Below are 16,177 nucleotides of genomic sequence, written 5' to 3'. Positions count from 1 at the left end.
CCTTTCTGAATGTTTAAAATCTTTCATAACAATGTATTGAGAAGAAATGTTAAGTGTCAGGAGGTAGAAAAGTTAAAATAGGTGTGATGGCATAAAAAATTAACTTTAAATCCTAATTTGCCAAAACAGTTAACATGAAAAAATAAACAAACCAAGAACTAATAGTATGTAGATATTACTTCAAAATATGAAAGAGAACTAAAAGTGGTTGTTTCTGGGCAGGTAACCTTTTTTGTTGTTGTTAATCCTCACTGAAGGATATTTTTCTATTGATTTTCAGAGAGTAGGAGGAAGGGAGGGAGGGAAAAAGGGAGGAGACAGAAACATCAATGAGAGAAAGACACACTGATTGGTTGCCTCCTGAATGTGCTCCCATTTGGGGTGGGGGGGTGGTTGGGGGCTTTCGAACCTGCAACCCAGATATGTGCCCTTGACTGGGAATTGAACCTGCGGGCTGATGCTCTAACAGCTGAGAATGGCCAGGGCAAGGGCAGGTGACTTTTTAAAAAGGCTTTTAGAACTATTTGTTTTTTTTCAAGCCTATGTATTACTTAATTAAAATAATTTTTAAAGTGCAAGTTAATAATATAGGTGGTTAGGAATCAGCAAAAAATGTGCTGGTAGTATCTGAATGATAAAAGTTGGGGAAATATTGCAGGGCACAGGAACAACTACCTTCCTTTGAACGAATTAGGTATTACATTAAAGGAGGAAACACTTTGAAGTTTCTGATGATAGCTGGGATACCCACAGAATTTATCATTCAAACTGAGACAATTCTGAGAATAGAAAACCCACGGTATACCATTAATAATTACACAGGGGCTCAGCTGGCGTGGCTCAGTGGTTGAGCGTCGACCTACGAACCATGAGGTCACGGTTTGACTCCCGGCTGGGGCACATCCGCAGGGTGAGGTGTGCAGGGGGCAGCTGATCAATCATTCTCTCTCATCATTGATATTTCTATCTCTTTCTACCTCTCCTTTTCTCTCTGAAATCAATAAAAATATATTTTTAAAAATAATTACACAGGGGCAGAAGGTGGATAGTTTCAGGACAGGTAGGACTTCCAGTCATCCTAAGGCTAGCCTGGGTAAAAATCTTTTCAAACCAAGAAAGGGAGGCATGAAAGCTCAGAAATAATCACCATCATTCACTGGATGCTTACGATATGCCAGGCACTAATTAAACTTGGTAATAGGGATAAAAAAATAAACATAAAAAAGTAGATAACAGAGTAGACTATAAAAGTTGAGTAAGCAAGAATAAACGAATCCCAACCTGTCCAGGCATTTACTTCCTTCTTTACCCCTCTTTACTTAAGAGACCAAAGTATTATTTAAATCTTTCCCTATCTCTCTCCAGAGATAAAGGAACCATAAGAACTGAGATGAACATTATCTGGGGGAAAGTAGTATGGGAACTGCCTATATTTCTTAAGTCACAGCAGATAACTGCTTAGTCTTGGAAAGCAATCCAGAGCAAAAAATTTGTCCATGAAAAAAAGCAGCAGAGCCAGAGAGCAGCACTCAGGAGAAGCACTGACACTACAGGTTAGTTTTCTCCAAGGGCAAACATTTTCTTTTTAGGGTTGGAGCCTCAATCCTGACAGATTGAGTCACATAAATTAATGCATTGAATCAGCATCCTTTTTGAAAACAGCTGGTATTTGCCCAGCAGGAGTGGTTCAGTTGGTTAAGCATCCCTAATTCCATGAACCAAAAGGTCACCTGTTTGATTCCTGGTAAGGGCACATGCTAGGTTGTAGGCTTGATCCTCAGTAGGCAGCTGATTGATTTTTCTCACATCAGTGTTTCTTTCTTCCCTCCCTCTCCCTCTCAAATAAAAATATGTTCAAAAAAGAAAACAGCTGCGATTTTGATATTTTACGGAATTCTTTTGGGATAAAAGGCAGATAGACTGAAGTCCAGGATGTCCTAATAAGCAGGTCTCAAATGAATTATAGTTGTGCCTGGATATTGTATCCCTCAGTTCTCAAAGGGGCCAAGACCCCAGAATGATGGGAACTTCCCCGCTTGTATCACATGCAGTACTAATCCTATTGCTTGGTTAAAAATAATCACAATCATGAAAAGATTGGGAAGCCCTGAATAAGGACCTAGTAAGTATAAGAGGACAGAGGAGAAGACCACCGCCCCTCTCATGACCTACCACTAACATCTGGAGTTTCCTATTGCAAAAATACAAAGGTGCTGCAAACCTTTTCTGTTTGTAGCAGGTCTAATCTGTGTGTGTGTGTGTGTGTGTACACACACACACACACACACACACATTCCCGCTATGGGAGCTCACTGACCACCAGGGGACAGCTCCTGCTTTGAGTGTCTTCCCCGTGGTGGTCAGTGCATGTCATAGCTACTGGCCAGTCGTCTGATCCTGTGGTCGCTTAGGCTTTTATATATGTGTGTGTGTGTGTGTGTGTATGTATGTATATATATACACACACACACATTCTATATAATAAAAGGCTAATATGCAAATTGTCCCCTTGGGAGTTTGACCAACCGGGAGTTTGACCACTTGCTATGATGCGTGCTGACCACCAGGGTGTGGTGCGGAATGAAGGAAGGCCCCTGCCAGCAGCCGGAAGGCCCCATCAGCCCTGATCGCCGGCCAGCCTAGGGACCCTACCTATGCATGAATTTCATGCACTGGGCCTCTAGTATATATATAAAAGCCTAAGCGACCACAGGATCGGACGACTGGCCAGTAGCTATGACGTGCACTGACCACCACGGGGAAGACACTCAAAGCAGGAGCTGTCCCCTGGTGGTCAGTGAGCTCCCATAGCGGGAGTGCTGCTCAGTTGACCGACCCGTCCTGGTGGTCCACCAGCCTGGTGGCAGCCCTCACTCCCTCAGTAGACCTGCAGGTCCAATCTCTGGAGAACGAGCCAGGCACCGACGGACCAGTGCCACCAGCACAATCCCGACATCACTGCCAGTCTCCTGGAAGTCAGCCTCGGGCACCGTGGCCACTTCCCCTCCCTAGACGCTCTACAAGAAACGATATAAAAGCAGCCACCAGGAGGCTCCCAACAACCAGTGTGAACATCAGTGAGACGGATCCGGATCCTGGGCTGGCAAGGGCATCCCACCGCCTGCCCGGAGGGCCGATTGCTTTCCGGCCCCCCACCCCTCTTGGGACGGGCGCCAGACGCAGGGCTCACGGCTGGTGAGCGTCACTGCGGAGGTATGAGACTCTTCCAATCAGGACTGACTGGGCACGAGCCCACAGCAGGTGCAGCAGGACCGGGATGAGTGGGAGCGGCAGGCAGCATTGGACTGCCAGTTTCGGCACAATCCCCACAGGCCATGATAAGGGACCCCACCAGTGCACGATTCATGCACCGGGCCTCTAGTTTTAAAATAAGAGGCAGGACTGGACTAGACTCAAACATCCCAGAGTCATAAAACAAGTTCTAGTCACTATGGAGGTCTCCAGTTTGATTTTTTGGCAGAGCCTATTTTCTCAGGTATGAGGTTTAACGTTTTAAAAATTTCTATTCAATTAAAAGTGTGTGGTACTGCAATTGTTTTTAGGACATAAGTTATGAAATCTGTAAGTAAGAAATATATCTTATTTGCAGTAGCTCCACAATATATGTCTAACCCAGACTCAACTTGTAGATAGGTGAGATTAGGAGCCACATTAGCTCCCACTCTTATTTAAAAAAAAAAGGAGAGGGGGCAGTCATAGCTTTCTGGTTTTCTACAATTCTATGTAGTTGAAGAGTTTGATCTACCTTGTGTTAGCTTGTGCAACCACACAGTTCTGAAAGGCTTATGCTTAAAGGTATCTAAGACTAAAAAGTGGATGTGGAACCCAAGCTAAATTCTTAGTTATCTATATATATAAAAGCCTAAGCGACGGTTACAACCAAACGACCAGTTGCTATAATGCACACTGACCACCAGGGAGCAGACGCTCAACGCAGGAGCTGCCCCCCTGGTGGTCAGTGCGCGCCCATAGCCAACCTCCCCCGGCCAGCCAACCTCGCGTGGTCCCTCCCTACAGCTGGCAGGCCCGATCACCTGATCGGGGGGGGGGCGGGGGGGCAGGCCCCGGGCTGGAATGGAAAACCGGGTGTGAGTGGCAGCGGATGCAGCCCCTTTCCTAAGGGGGGCCAAGGACCAGCTCCCTCCTTGGGGCCAGCGGCCAACCTCCCATGCTCTGTCCCTCCCCCCGGCCGGCAGGCCCCGATCAGCCCGCCACCCACCTGCCATGGTGGCGGTGCGACAGTGAGGGAAGGAGGAGTGGGGGAGGCGGGGAACCACACGGTGGGTGGCGGATCAGCGTCCAGCATCCATTCCTTCCTTGCCTGGCCCGGCAACCACTGCCTCCTCTCCCGACCCCGCAGTGACCTTTGGGCCCCAATCGGCCCTGATCGCCGGCCAGGCCTAGAAACCCTACCTGTGCACGAATTTCATGCACCGGGCCTCTAGTTTTTGTCATAATAGAGGTTTGAAGATGAGAGCTGACAACACAGGCGTGGGAGTTATATAGTTAACTTCAAGTTCTTATTTCAATGCCAGTTTTCTTAAAGGAAAAAGTGCAAACTAACCAAATATAGCATGCACCTACATATTTCACTCTTTCTGGACAGCAAGAGAATAAACAACCAGAAATTATCCCAAAAACTATGATCTCTGCTTAAGCAGATCAGAATGAAAGCACTCTACTAGAAAGACTGTGCATACAGAAATTTTACAGGTAGGTTCTGAGCATAGTTATTAAAATCTAATTATAAAAAAGAAAGTCAATTTGAGTAAGATTTTATAATAATAAGCCAAAAATTTTGCTAATGAGTAATTTTTATGACTTGGCAACTTTATAATGCCAGGGTCTTATCAACATCTAACAATCCCCCTTTCAAATGATGTCAATAATTAAATAGGTGGGCCAACATAAATTTTAATTATTTTTGAGAAACAAAAAATGGGGGCCAACAAATAAACTTCCATGGATTTAAAGACTGTCACTTGAGATTAAGTTTGGCAATTTGTCTTTAGGCCCCAAGTTTTTTCTAGTTTCATGCTTTGCATTTAATTATCACATAGGGGAATGATGAGCTCTAAATTGATCTTTTTTTCATGAATGGCTTCAAGAGGATGAATAATTTGATAAACTCTGAATTACCCAGACTAGAAACAACCTCCACATCAAAGGTATATGATTGTGGGGTCTATGGGGAGAAGAGAGGGCTTCTGATTATTATCAGCACATAAGCACGTATTAATCTTTAAAAGATATCGGGACCTTTAGAGTTTTTCTAACATGCATCATGTTCAAATTTTAAAATGTGACATTTGTTAAATACTAACCAACAAAAAAATTTTTAAAATAAATTTTATGTTTAGGACTTGTCTAGCACAGAGTCCTTATTTTTGCTTTTCATAAAATGTAACTTTTATGAAAATTATCTAATTTTATTTTATTTTCAATTATCTAATGCATTTTATTTTCAATTACCTAATGCATTTCTCCTCAAAAGAAGAAACATGCACAGGAACCTTTAATGTGAATGGCAGGGAAATGGTCAATTTTAATAGTTTGGTTTTTAGTAGTTCAATTTGGAAGACAACTTACAATGCTGAAATCAGAACTGAACATTTTTTGCCAGGACGTTTTTCAGGTTTTAAAGTCTTTATTAGCTTATCTTCCCTGGATGACAGAGTTCAGAGGCCAGACTTAATCTAGACAGCCCAGGCTGCACCACAAGATGCAACCAAATGTTTGAATTGACAAATTACTTTCATAAGAATAAATTTTAACAGTGAACGTTTTCCAAGCAACAAAATTGCCCAATCTTTAAAAGACTGGGAATTACAACAGCTCTTTTTCTGTAAACGTGCCCTGGACACTACCAAGGAGGAAAACTAATCAGGTTTCATGCATCACATCGTTTTTTGTATTACTAATGCCTGCAGGTTCTCAGCGTTTTCTGTTACCCACGGCAGGGCCTAGAACATGAGGCGGTTGCAGGTAAACAGTATTTGTTTAACTGTAGCAAAAAGGCCCGCAAAGAATAAACGCGAAGAGCCCGATTCACATCCTCCTAGCCCCTCCGTCCATCCTTGCCGAAGATTGTTGTAATTCTGGCGGGACCTGGGGGGAATACTCTGGCTCGGGAAGGACAGAGCGAGTGCGTGGGTGTGTGTGAGCACTGCAGGAGGGGGCGGCAAGACGTGATCACGGAGTGGGAGGGAATGATGATGCAAGCCTCTTCTAGGGCGGGAAGAAACTACGAGAGGTGGCTGTTATGCATGACCCGGGCCGGCACGCGGAGAAGATGGTGGTGGCCGCAGGGTGACTGCGGGGGATTCCCTGTTACGGGGCAGCGCTCGTGGCCGCCTGAGGTGAATGCTCCTGGAGCAACTAAAGGGGCGCGACACTGAAGCCGGGATTTCTCGAAGGAAAGGGAAAAAAGGGCGCCGAGAAACGGGGTTATTATGGGATGTAAAAGAGGGGCTCCCTAGGGAAAATTACGGGATCTATCTCACCCGCCAATTGCTGTACAGTCTCTTCACTCGCCGGTAATAAGCATCTTTATCCAGAGTCACAGCCATAGCCACAGACGCCGCTCCTCCTCGGGTCCCGAGATTCACGCGAGGTCCCGGCTCCACCACCCGCTCTCGGCCCCGGAATCCCGCACTCTCCCAGTGACCCGGAAGTGTCGACCTTAAAGATGCCCTTTCCGCTTCCGGGTCCCGACAGCGCTGAGTTTTGCTTTTTAAAAAAAATCCTGCCTCGGGAGGTTAATGGGAAGAAGGAAGAATGTGGAAACCAACAAAATGTGCAAAGTCTAGATTTTCGCGCGATTTTCCTGTTAACTTAGTAACCGCACGCTAGTCGACGTCATCACGTGACGCTCTGCCTCCGCCCTGACTCTCCGCAGGGCCGCAGTTCCCAGGAGCTCCGAGTTTTCGCCGCGGCGGCCGCGGCTGGGAAAGCTAAGGGGGCGGGAGGCCTGGCGCGCTGGCCCCGCCCCTCACAAGCTGCCGCGCGCGGGTGGGATGACCCCACCCATTGTCAAAAGAAGGGGAAGCAGAAAGAGCGGGATCTGGCGTGGGAGTGGAACATTCCGCTCCTACAAACGGTGGGGAAGCAAAAGCCTCTGCTGCTCCAGGGCTGGAAAAATCTTCCATGTCAGGACGCTGGGTCAGGGTCTCCAGGAAGACAAGGAGAGCTCAAATCAGGGAGAGGGAACCCATCCTCCCAATGAAACTACCACACAAGTTACGGGGTAAGGACAGAAAGGGGGAAAAAAATGCCCAGGCTTCATCTGAGCGCTGGAATGGTAGGGGAAGGGTTGTAAGAAACAAATGGCTTAAGAGGATTCAACCCCAAAGTCCTGACATTCTCTTGCCAGTCTCCTTGCAGCAGTTCAGTGACACCACTTCAGGCTTCCCTAAAGCAATTAAGTTAATCTGAAACAAAAGTTTCGTGATTCTTGCCGAAATTCTTCCATCTCTTCTCAGAACTCGGGAGTTTGAATCTGGAACATTTTGCCTACTATTTAGCTTAATTCCCTTGCCTTTAGCAAACTGGACAGCCTACACGTACATATAACCTTTAATGGAGTCCAAATGACTGCCCTATCCAAGTTAACTTGGCATGAACAGTAATGGACTTTCGGAAAGTGGTGTTGAAATCACCCAGCATGAACAGCAATACTTAAAATTAATATTTATATTGGATTTGAGCAGATGTAGAACAAGGGAAGAGTGGGGAAGGATTAACTTAAATTTATTAATGCCAAGGGAAGGAAGGTAACAGTTCCTGACCCTCCCGCTGTATCCACAGTTCAGCCAGGAACAGGCTCTGCCAGAGGCTAGGGCCAGCGCTACATAGTCTGTGGTTAATGGAGGTTTCTAGGGAGGGGTGAGCACCTCAGCTGCTCTAGTCTCCTTTCCTTCCCCAGAAATGAGGAAGTGGTCGTGTATTATTTAAGGAGTTCCCCTGCCCACCCAATCCGCTCAAATTTGGAAGCAATTAGGTATAAGTTTTCTTTTTCCTTTCACCTCCTTGAGTGGGAGTCTTGGGTTTCCCCACATCTCCCCTGCCCCTCCCACTTTTCCATAGTCCAAGGGCCAGAGTAAATGAAAATACAGCAGCCACCCAAGCAATGGGGACCAAGCTGAGGCTTCAGTCATCCGCATCTTCGCTGGAGTCTGAGTTGGCTGGCATCATAGGATCATCAATGAGTGAGAAGTCCCTTTCTGAGCTATCATAGCCCTGAGATAAATCATCATCATCATCTTCATCCTCATCGTCCTCATTGTCCTCAGGTTGCAGTGATGGCAACCTCAAGGCAGTACCAGAGGTGGTAGAGGCTGGTGAAGAAGGATAACCAGTGGCTCTCAGGCCTGGATGGTGATGGTGATGATGGTGGGGGTGGGGGTGGGGGTGGTGGTGGTGGTGATGAAGCATGGTGCTGGAGTCTACATGAGGGGATGATGTTGCACCACCCATCACAAACGGCATAAAAGGCAAAGATGCAGAAGCAGCACTGCTATGACCCAGAGATGACACAGACTGTAGACCACTACTGCTGTGCTGGAAGGTATTGTGCAGAGACAGGGAGCCAGTGCCTCCACCCTGCATCAGGGCCATCATCTTAGAAAGGTCTGGTCGCATCCTACGGGCTCGCTTCTTACTGTTGTCTGGTGCAATAGGCCCTGGCAAAACCCGATTGAATACAGTTTCAGCATGGTGACTCTGCGAGGAAGAACAACAACAACAAAAAAGAGTAAAAAGAAGGGGAAAAAATGAAACAAAAGTAAACAGAGTTCTAGGAGCAAATGCTAGAAGTAGTTGGTTGAAGCATTCTGATGTTAAAATCAAGGATTTCATGCTGATATTCATGTCCAGAGTTTTGCTTTTTTCCCATGAGTACATTGTACTTTTACTCTGGCCAACTACTACACAAATGCTTACCTTTGTTAATGAGGTGTCTGAGTAAGACACCGAATCAATACTTGTACAGTAGACTTTACTGACAGCAGTTTGTTCACATGATCTTACCATGTGAAGTACCTCACAACTGTACTGGTATTTACGATACTACCCTTCATTATCAGATCAGAGTGGGTAAACAAAAGAGAGTTCAGGTTACACTTTTGGATGTCTAGAACACCAAAAAGATTGTGGCTAGCTCCTCACCAAATGTAATACGTTTTTCACAATGATAAAAACTTACGTATCTGCTGAATTTTAAATTGCTTCTTCTAGATGTTCTGACTGTAAATTTTGGTTAAGTTCACTGGTGCTGGAAATTACTACTTTTAATGCCTCTGCTTTGCTAGACATATGTATAATACTGGGTAAACAGTCACTGAATTCAGACAAAGGGTATCTGTGTCTCTGGACATTGCCCAATCTAAGCCTACCATCTCACATGAGAATATACCTTTCTATCTTACAAACATTTCAAAACTCTATTTGTAAAGACTTTTAAAATATTATAATAGCACTTAAACTCCAATAATAAAGTATGCAGTGCTAGACACAGTGATCAATTCTATATAAGAATTCTGTACTAGTCATGATTTTCTGTGATTTCCTATGATACTTTCTTTCTTAAAGAGTTATAAATGGACCATAAAGAATTAGCAAAAGTAGTTGAGGTAACACTATTTTTAGAATTAACCTTTTGCACTCGGATGTCGAGTGTGACTCGACATGGTTAGCATCGGTAGCAGCTTTTTTTATACTCTTTGAATGTATCAATAATTTGAAATATAAAAAAATCCAAATAAATAAGTTTGTATGAAAAGAAACTCCAGTTTTTTATTCTACTGCCGCGCTTTGTAAAATCTGGGGTATTTAAAAAATTAAATCCCGAGTAGAATAAAGGAATCGAGAAAAAAGCAAGCGAGTGCAAAGGGTTAAAGGAAGAAAAGTATTTTTTTTTACAGGCTGCTCTACAATGATCAAGACAGAGAAGGTACCAGCCTTTAGCCCTCAGCCTCCCATATCAACTATTCTGCCCATTACCCACTTGGTCCCATGAAGGCTAAGAGGAAAAATGAAAACATTCTTTATTTTATATGAAACAAAATAGTTATATGAAACTATTTATATGCAACACTTTCACCAAAATAAAATAAAGCTCATAAATATATATTATATGCAAAATAATATTCTAAGAATTTGTTAAATACAAAAAATGTTGTTCATTTAGAAATCAATTTTGTTAAGAGAAATCATGTAAAAAGATGTAAAATGATCAGATGAGTAATGATTAAATAAAGTGAGTATGCAAAAGTGCTAATCCATTATAAATGACTGCTTACCAAACCAAACCATGATTTATATGTTTAAAAACTACAACTGTTGCCCGGCCAGCATGGCTCAGTGGTTATCAACCTATGAACTGGGAGGTCATGGTTCGATTCCCAGTCAGGCTCGGCATGTGGAAGGCAGCCTATCGATGATTCTCTCTCATCAATGATGTTTCTGTCCCTTTCCCTCTCGCCCCCTCTCCCTCCTTGAAATCAATAAAAATATGTTAACAAAAAAAACCCCCACAACTATTACCCCAAGTAAGAAAAACACAGCCAAGAGAAACTTCTGCAGTTTTATGTTGGTGGAAAGGATATGGATACTTAATCCAGAAGGTCTGTAACCATGATAAAACACAGATATACCTGAAAATAATAATAACCTACTGACCAATACTGTTATGATAAAACTATAAAAACATGATTTTCTGTTCTTTTTCTATTACTGGCATATTATTAGTGATTCTCAACCCAAACCCCATGATTGTTTTCCTTAGTAGGCCCCAAATCACGTCTAAAATATATAGAATCATAAAACTTTTAGATATTATGTGGTCCAAACCTCTCTCTTTTCAGGCAGGCTGTGCAAAAAGAAAAGGTTAAAGGATTTGCTGAAAAACCTCTTAGTCAGTAGAAGAGTAGGATAAGGCTTTGAATGCTCTAATACACCTTACTAATTCTTATATTTTAATAAGTTTAAGGTGCTGAAATTAAGTTTTTAGAATTTTATGCTTTTCTAGAGATAACGATGCCACCAGGACTATAAAAATACCAATAACATTACTCTGGCTTCCTTATTGGTGAAGACACATTTTCTCTGACACACATTGGAAAAAAGATAAATAGCATTAAATTTCTCCAGTCACATCTAGTGTGGGAACAGAGCGGTAATGCCTCAGTCTCACTTACCTTTTTTCCATTCCTAGAGTTGGAGGTCTGTACTGGTTCCATTCCCAAACAGTTCAATTCTACCTTATTATTTTTTTTACATCTCTGCCACTTCTGTTTTCTGCGATCCTCCATATACTGCAATAGAAAAGCATCAGTTATCCTAGAGGAGTAAAAATCTCTCTAGAGTAATTACTAAGGTATTAGTGTCTAGTTTGACAATAAGTGCTTATTGCATGGATAAACAGAAGATTAGTCCTAGTGGAAAACTGCAATTAAGTAGATCTCTCCAGAAATTTTAGGTGGTTATATAATAATTTGATAGCAAATACTTGCCTAGCAATTTAACATGTGCTTTAACATTATTTTATTTTGACCCTTACAAACCTGTAAGGTAGGTAGGTACTACACCTATTTTGAAGATGCAAAAACAATGACATAATATGGCATGCTTCCTCCGTCTCACACAGCATAGAAATCAAGGGAATCACTTTAAATCCTGCTGGATGAAACTGCCACTCACCGCTAGAAATCGGGGATCGACAGCGAACTCTGGATGACCCTGTAACCACATCTCCAGTTCAGCCCGGCGAGGGGCATCCTCACCCACCAGCAAAGTACCATCCACCTTATTGATGACAGGGATCCGAGTCTCCAGGTCCACATCAAGGTGATTAGGCTCTTCCATGCACTCCACCTCCAGCTGCAAACCCAGAATCCACCCCCATGAGCACATACTCTTCTTTGGGGCAGGAAGGGAGGGGGAGTAGAGCCAATGGTAGCCATAAAACAACTCTAGCATCTTCTAGTCCCTCAATCCCAAGTGCCTTCACCATTACTGAGAATAAAAAGCTCTTATCTAATCAACTTGTTACAGACTTTCTCTACTACTCACCTCAACTAGCTTCTTTCTGTTCCCCTTCTTCTTATGAAATAGAGGATGTCCATCTCCCATTACTCCATTAGCCATCAACTTGTGCTTCTGGAATGTTAGCTTCAATCCTTCCTCCTAGTAAGACAACCCACCAACCCAAGGTGTCATATGGCACATGTTTTTAAAATAAGGATTAAGCTTTGGGGGACTTGGGGGAGAGTCATCTTCTGACTCAATGATAGTGAAAAGGCCATTGCACCTAAGGGTAGAAATTAGAAATATAACAAAATGTATATGCTTTTTCTTGATTTCAGAGAGGAAGGAGGAGAGAGGGATAGAAACATAAATGATGAGAGAGAATCATTGATCGGCTGCCTCCTGCACACCCCCTACTGGGGATTCAGCTTGCAATCCTGAGCATGTCCCCTGACCAGGAATTGAACTGGAGACATCTTGGTTCATGGATCAGTGCTCAACCACTGAGCAACACCAGCTGGGCTAGCTCTAATTTTTTTTTCCTCTCTTCATTTTTAAAGTTAGCTAACCAAATGAGTTTAGTGAAAGGAGTTAGCAAGAACTGTAACTTCCTTCCCCATTTCCCAATACCTAAATGCAAAGCTTACATCTTTGATCTGAACTGTAAACTCCTTCTCATCCATGCCTCGGCGAAGTTTGGTGAACTGAGCTGCTGCTGTGGTGACTGCGGAAACTTCCTCCTCTGCCATGGAAGCTGCACTGCTACTTCGTGGTGTGGGGACTGGGGAGTCACCGTATTCTCCTGGAGTCAATGAAGGACTGTCTAACAAGTGGTTGCCTGGCCCCAAAATTCCTCCTGTTACCATTTCCTGACTTCGGCGGCTAGAAGGCCACTTCCCTGAGAGTACAGCCTGGCAGACGAGGTCAATACGGTTTATCAGGACACGATCCTGAGTGGGGAAAAAGAAGTCAACACTGGTTTTAGGGCATGAATATTAGCTATGAGATCTTGTGATAATCACAATGCCATCATTATCAAGATGGGTACAATCATAAGGGAGAAAGGAGGGAGGTAATAGTATCAGAATCCTAAGTCAACTGAGAAGAGTTTTATAAAAAAACATGCAGTACTAAACACAAAGAAAATCAGAACCATCTGTTCCTTGTTTCTTGTGTGTTACACTGTATTTCTAGACTCTACGTGTCCAGGAATGAGGCTATTACCTTGGGCCACTCAGAGGCTCTTTGTCTTTCTTGTAGCAGCAGAAGCTCAGGGGTCATTTGTTCTCCATCATCATTTGGGAATCCATCTTGGGACATAGTGAGGGACAGGAGACTCTCTTCATCATAGAGCTTTGAGTGGGACCTGTCAGCAGCTAGAGATCATACAGAATGTGTGAGCAAAGATGAACGAATAAGGTTATATAGGAATGGTATTATATAGGCTTTTAAATAAAGACTCGGAGAATAACAGATCTCTTTGGATATTCTATCAAATCAAAATCTGAATCTCTTTCAGAGGATGCATTTAGAAAAGAAGGGGAAGAGCAGAGATGGGGGCAATAGGGAAGAAGGTCAACAGCCTGTCACATCCACTCACTTAGCTTCTCTTCCTTCTCGTCCTCACTCTCATCAGTGCTGGAGCTGGAGCTGGATGAGGATGAGGAAGAAGAGGATGATGGTGACAGCTTGCTCAAGTCCAGCTCAGAGTCTGAATCATCCTCATCTTCCAGTTTGACTGGTAGGACACTCCGGGAAACCAAAGAAGTGGTATCAGAGGAGGCGACTCGCATCTCATAGACTTGAGGGGTTGGTCGGTTCCTGGCTACCATGTCATGCTCTAGCTTTAAAGTTAGACTGTCCAGACTGGGGGCCTGGGCAGCTGTCTCCTCAGGTGGCTTTTCAACAGGAGCATCTGGGCGCAGGGGCAATGGTGAGGCAGTGCGCGAGGTATACTGCTGGTGTAGCAGTGGAGTAGAGCAGCGTGACAGGGATGGAGCTGGTGCTCCTGCTTGATGGTTCTGCATATAATTCATTCGGGCAGCCAGAAAAGAGAAGTCTGGGTCCTGCATGATGTTGCAATCTGTTTGGCTCACCCCATGACGGGCTGCCCCTCGTAGAAGCTCCCCATCATGTCGAACAGGCTCCCACCATTTGGGCAATTCAGGACCTGGAGGCTGACATAATGCCAGCCGATCTTCTAAAAGGGGGTGACATAAAACTTGCTCTCGTAAGCGCCGAAGCAATTCGATACGGTAGAGAGTTCGTGAGGCCCTCTCCTCAGTGATGGGCTCAATAAACAGATTAGGGTCTGGAGGCTCTGCAAGAGATAAATGTGGAAGGAGAAATGAGCCACGATTGATTCTGTCACCATCCATCCTGACACTCATCCAAAAATCTCTAGTTTTGCTTACCATCTCCAGCTGCTGGGGGAAGACGGCACACTTGGCGGCACATGGCCACAAAGCCATGGAAATACTTGGTAAGGCTTTCGTCTGTTTTTTTGTCCAGTCGAGCAAAAGTGCGGAAGCGATCCCAATGGAATTGCATGGTGTCAGGGTCATACTCCACACCAAAGGTAGACACTACTCGATAGAAATCAGTTTGTTCACGCCTTGTCCATCTACAAAGGGAAGAGGAATCAGACAACAGTGATCAGAAGAATATAGGGAAACTGGTTATTTCTTAATATAAGAAATGGCTTAGAGTATCTGAATACACAAAAATTGAAATTAGGGGGAAAATAAAGGCCCAGAAGATAGCAGAAGAGGTAGTTAAGAGGTACTCTGTAACATGTAAGAATTTAATAATTAGCAAATAATTATTTATGGAAAAAATGATGTGAGCAAATAATGAGAATGTCTATACAGGAGATCTTCCTGGGAGTTATAATTATGCAGAAAGTGAAGTTTATGTCAAAGTGTAACAATTAGAAAATGGTCCCTCTTTAAAGAATTTCAAATAAATTCTTCCTAAGATGCTTTTCAATATAGGGCCTATAGTAAAGACAAGCTTATAGTGTAGCCCAAATTCCCAGCCATATTTTACCGTTGTTGTTTTTCCCGCCGTGCAATTTCTTTTAGCTTGAAGGCTGCCTCACAACGTCGCCGTCTCCGGTCCCCACGTTCTGCAGCTTCTATCTTCATCTGCTCTCTCTTGTAGCTACGCTGATAGGCTGTGACTAGGCGCCGAAGCCTAGCTGTCAGGGCAGAGCCTGGAGGCCAGAATAGATGGCCTGGCTGTTGGGTTACCTGGGCTGTGGGAACCAAAGTAGAATGAAAAAGAAGTACAGGAAAGACAGGACAGATAATACTGGTAATTCAACCCACCCAAAGGCAAAGCTCTTAGAAATCCCAGGATAGGATAGAATCAGTTGATAATTCCCCAAACTCACCATCCCACACAAATTGTACTAGGTGACCTAGACATTTACCTTCTTCTCCATCAATTACTGAGATCTCCTCATCCATCATCATCAAAGGATCACCCTAGAGAAGGAGATCCACCCCACAGGATGGAGGGGAGAGGGAAAGGGGAAGAAGTTGATACTCTGAAATCACTTTCTCAAGTGTGTCCTTCTGTAGTACCAAGGGATCAAGAACATTTTCGAATGAAAGGAACCCTCACAAAAAATTGGAAGTAACTAGCTAAGTGAATAAGAAAGAAGAACCTGAAAAGTCAGTTCTTATTAATGGCTTGAAGATTAATAGGACTCAGGAACTTATTTAAAATAATATTTTCCAATGTCCAGTGTAGGTCTTCCAAAAAGTCATCCCTGATCTCCCCCAAAAGCATTACAATCCTTTCTATAATACTTTATATTCTCAAATGGTAATTACTTTTCATTTTGTATTAAAAATTAGTCAGTATACTTCAGGATTCAAGGAATAGGAGAATACTTAACTATTTAGTAAGAGAGAAAATAGACTTAAATGACAATTCTCACCTCATCATCTTGGTCCTTTGGGGGACCCTGGAGTGGTTTATATTCAGGATCTTCACAATCCTTATCAAAGTCAACCCTAAAATTACACAGAGGCATGAGAAAATGTTAGCAATGTATCTTTTTTCACTAAGAGGAACCTAGGATGAAGAGCTGGCCAAGCATACAATCCAGCATGGAATAGTCTTT

The 16,177-nt window shown here is 43.6% G+C and overlaps 2 protein-coding genes across 12 annotated transcripts in view; both read right to left on the bottom strand.

Annotated features, from left to right (window-relative positions):
- Window positions 1–6,693, bottom strand: part of SUPT16H (SPT16 homolog, facilitates chromatin remodeling subunit) — a 41,808-nt gene extending 35,115 nt beyond the window's left edge. The window contains 1 exon segment of the mRNA XM_079768624.1: window positions 6,525–6,693. Coding sequence (XP_079624750.1) covers window positions 6,525–6,590 — 66 coding nt within the window. The 5' untranslated portion in view covers window positions 6,591–6,693.
- A 128-nt stretch (window positions 6,694–6,821) lies between these two features.
- The window catches only part of CHD8 (chromodomain helicase DNA binding protein 8), a 60,187-nt gene continuing 50,831 nt past the window's right edge, over window positions 6,822–16,177 (bottom strand). For 10 of the 11 annotated variants that reach the window (XM_079768613.1, XM_079768621.1, XM_079768623.1 and 7 more), the window contains 11 exons: window positions 15,992–16,067; window positions 15,479–15,533; window positions 15,094–15,301; window positions 14,460–14,668; window positions 13,646–14,365; window positions 13,270–13,421; window positions 12,693–12,995; window positions 12,091–12,204; window positions 11,719–11,898; window positions 11,217–11,333; window positions 6,822–8,742 (listed from right to left, as the gene is read on the bottom strand). In XM_079768613.1, coding sequence (XP_079624739.1) covers window positions 8,170–8,742; window positions 11,217–11,333; window positions 11,719–11,898; window positions 12,091–12,204; window positions 12,693–12,995; window positions 13,270–13,421; window positions 13,646–14,365; window positions 14,460–14,668; window positions 15,094–15,301; window positions 15,479–15,533; window positions 15,992–16,067 — 2,707 coding nt within the window. In that variant the 3' untranslated portion in view covers window positions 6,822–8,169. The remainder of the gene's footprint in view (window positions 8,743–11,216; window positions 11,334–11,718; window positions 11,899–12,090; window positions 12,205–12,692; window positions 12,996–13,269; window positions 13,422–13,645; window positions 14,366–14,459; window positions 14,669–15,093; window positions 15,302–15,478; window positions 15,534–15,991; window positions 16,068–16,177) is intronic. The other variant, XM_079768622.1, reaches the window with a different exon arrangement.

Source organism: Cnephaeus nilssonii (genome assembly GCF_951640355.1).
Source record: "Cnephaeus nilssonii genome assembly, chromosome: 4".
Taxonomy (NCBI): domain Eukaryota; kingdom Metazoa; phylum Chordata; class Mammalia; order Chiroptera; family Vespertilionidae; genus Cnephaeus; species Cnephaeus nilssonii.
This window is presented reverse-complemented; position numbering and strand designations above follow the sequence as displayed.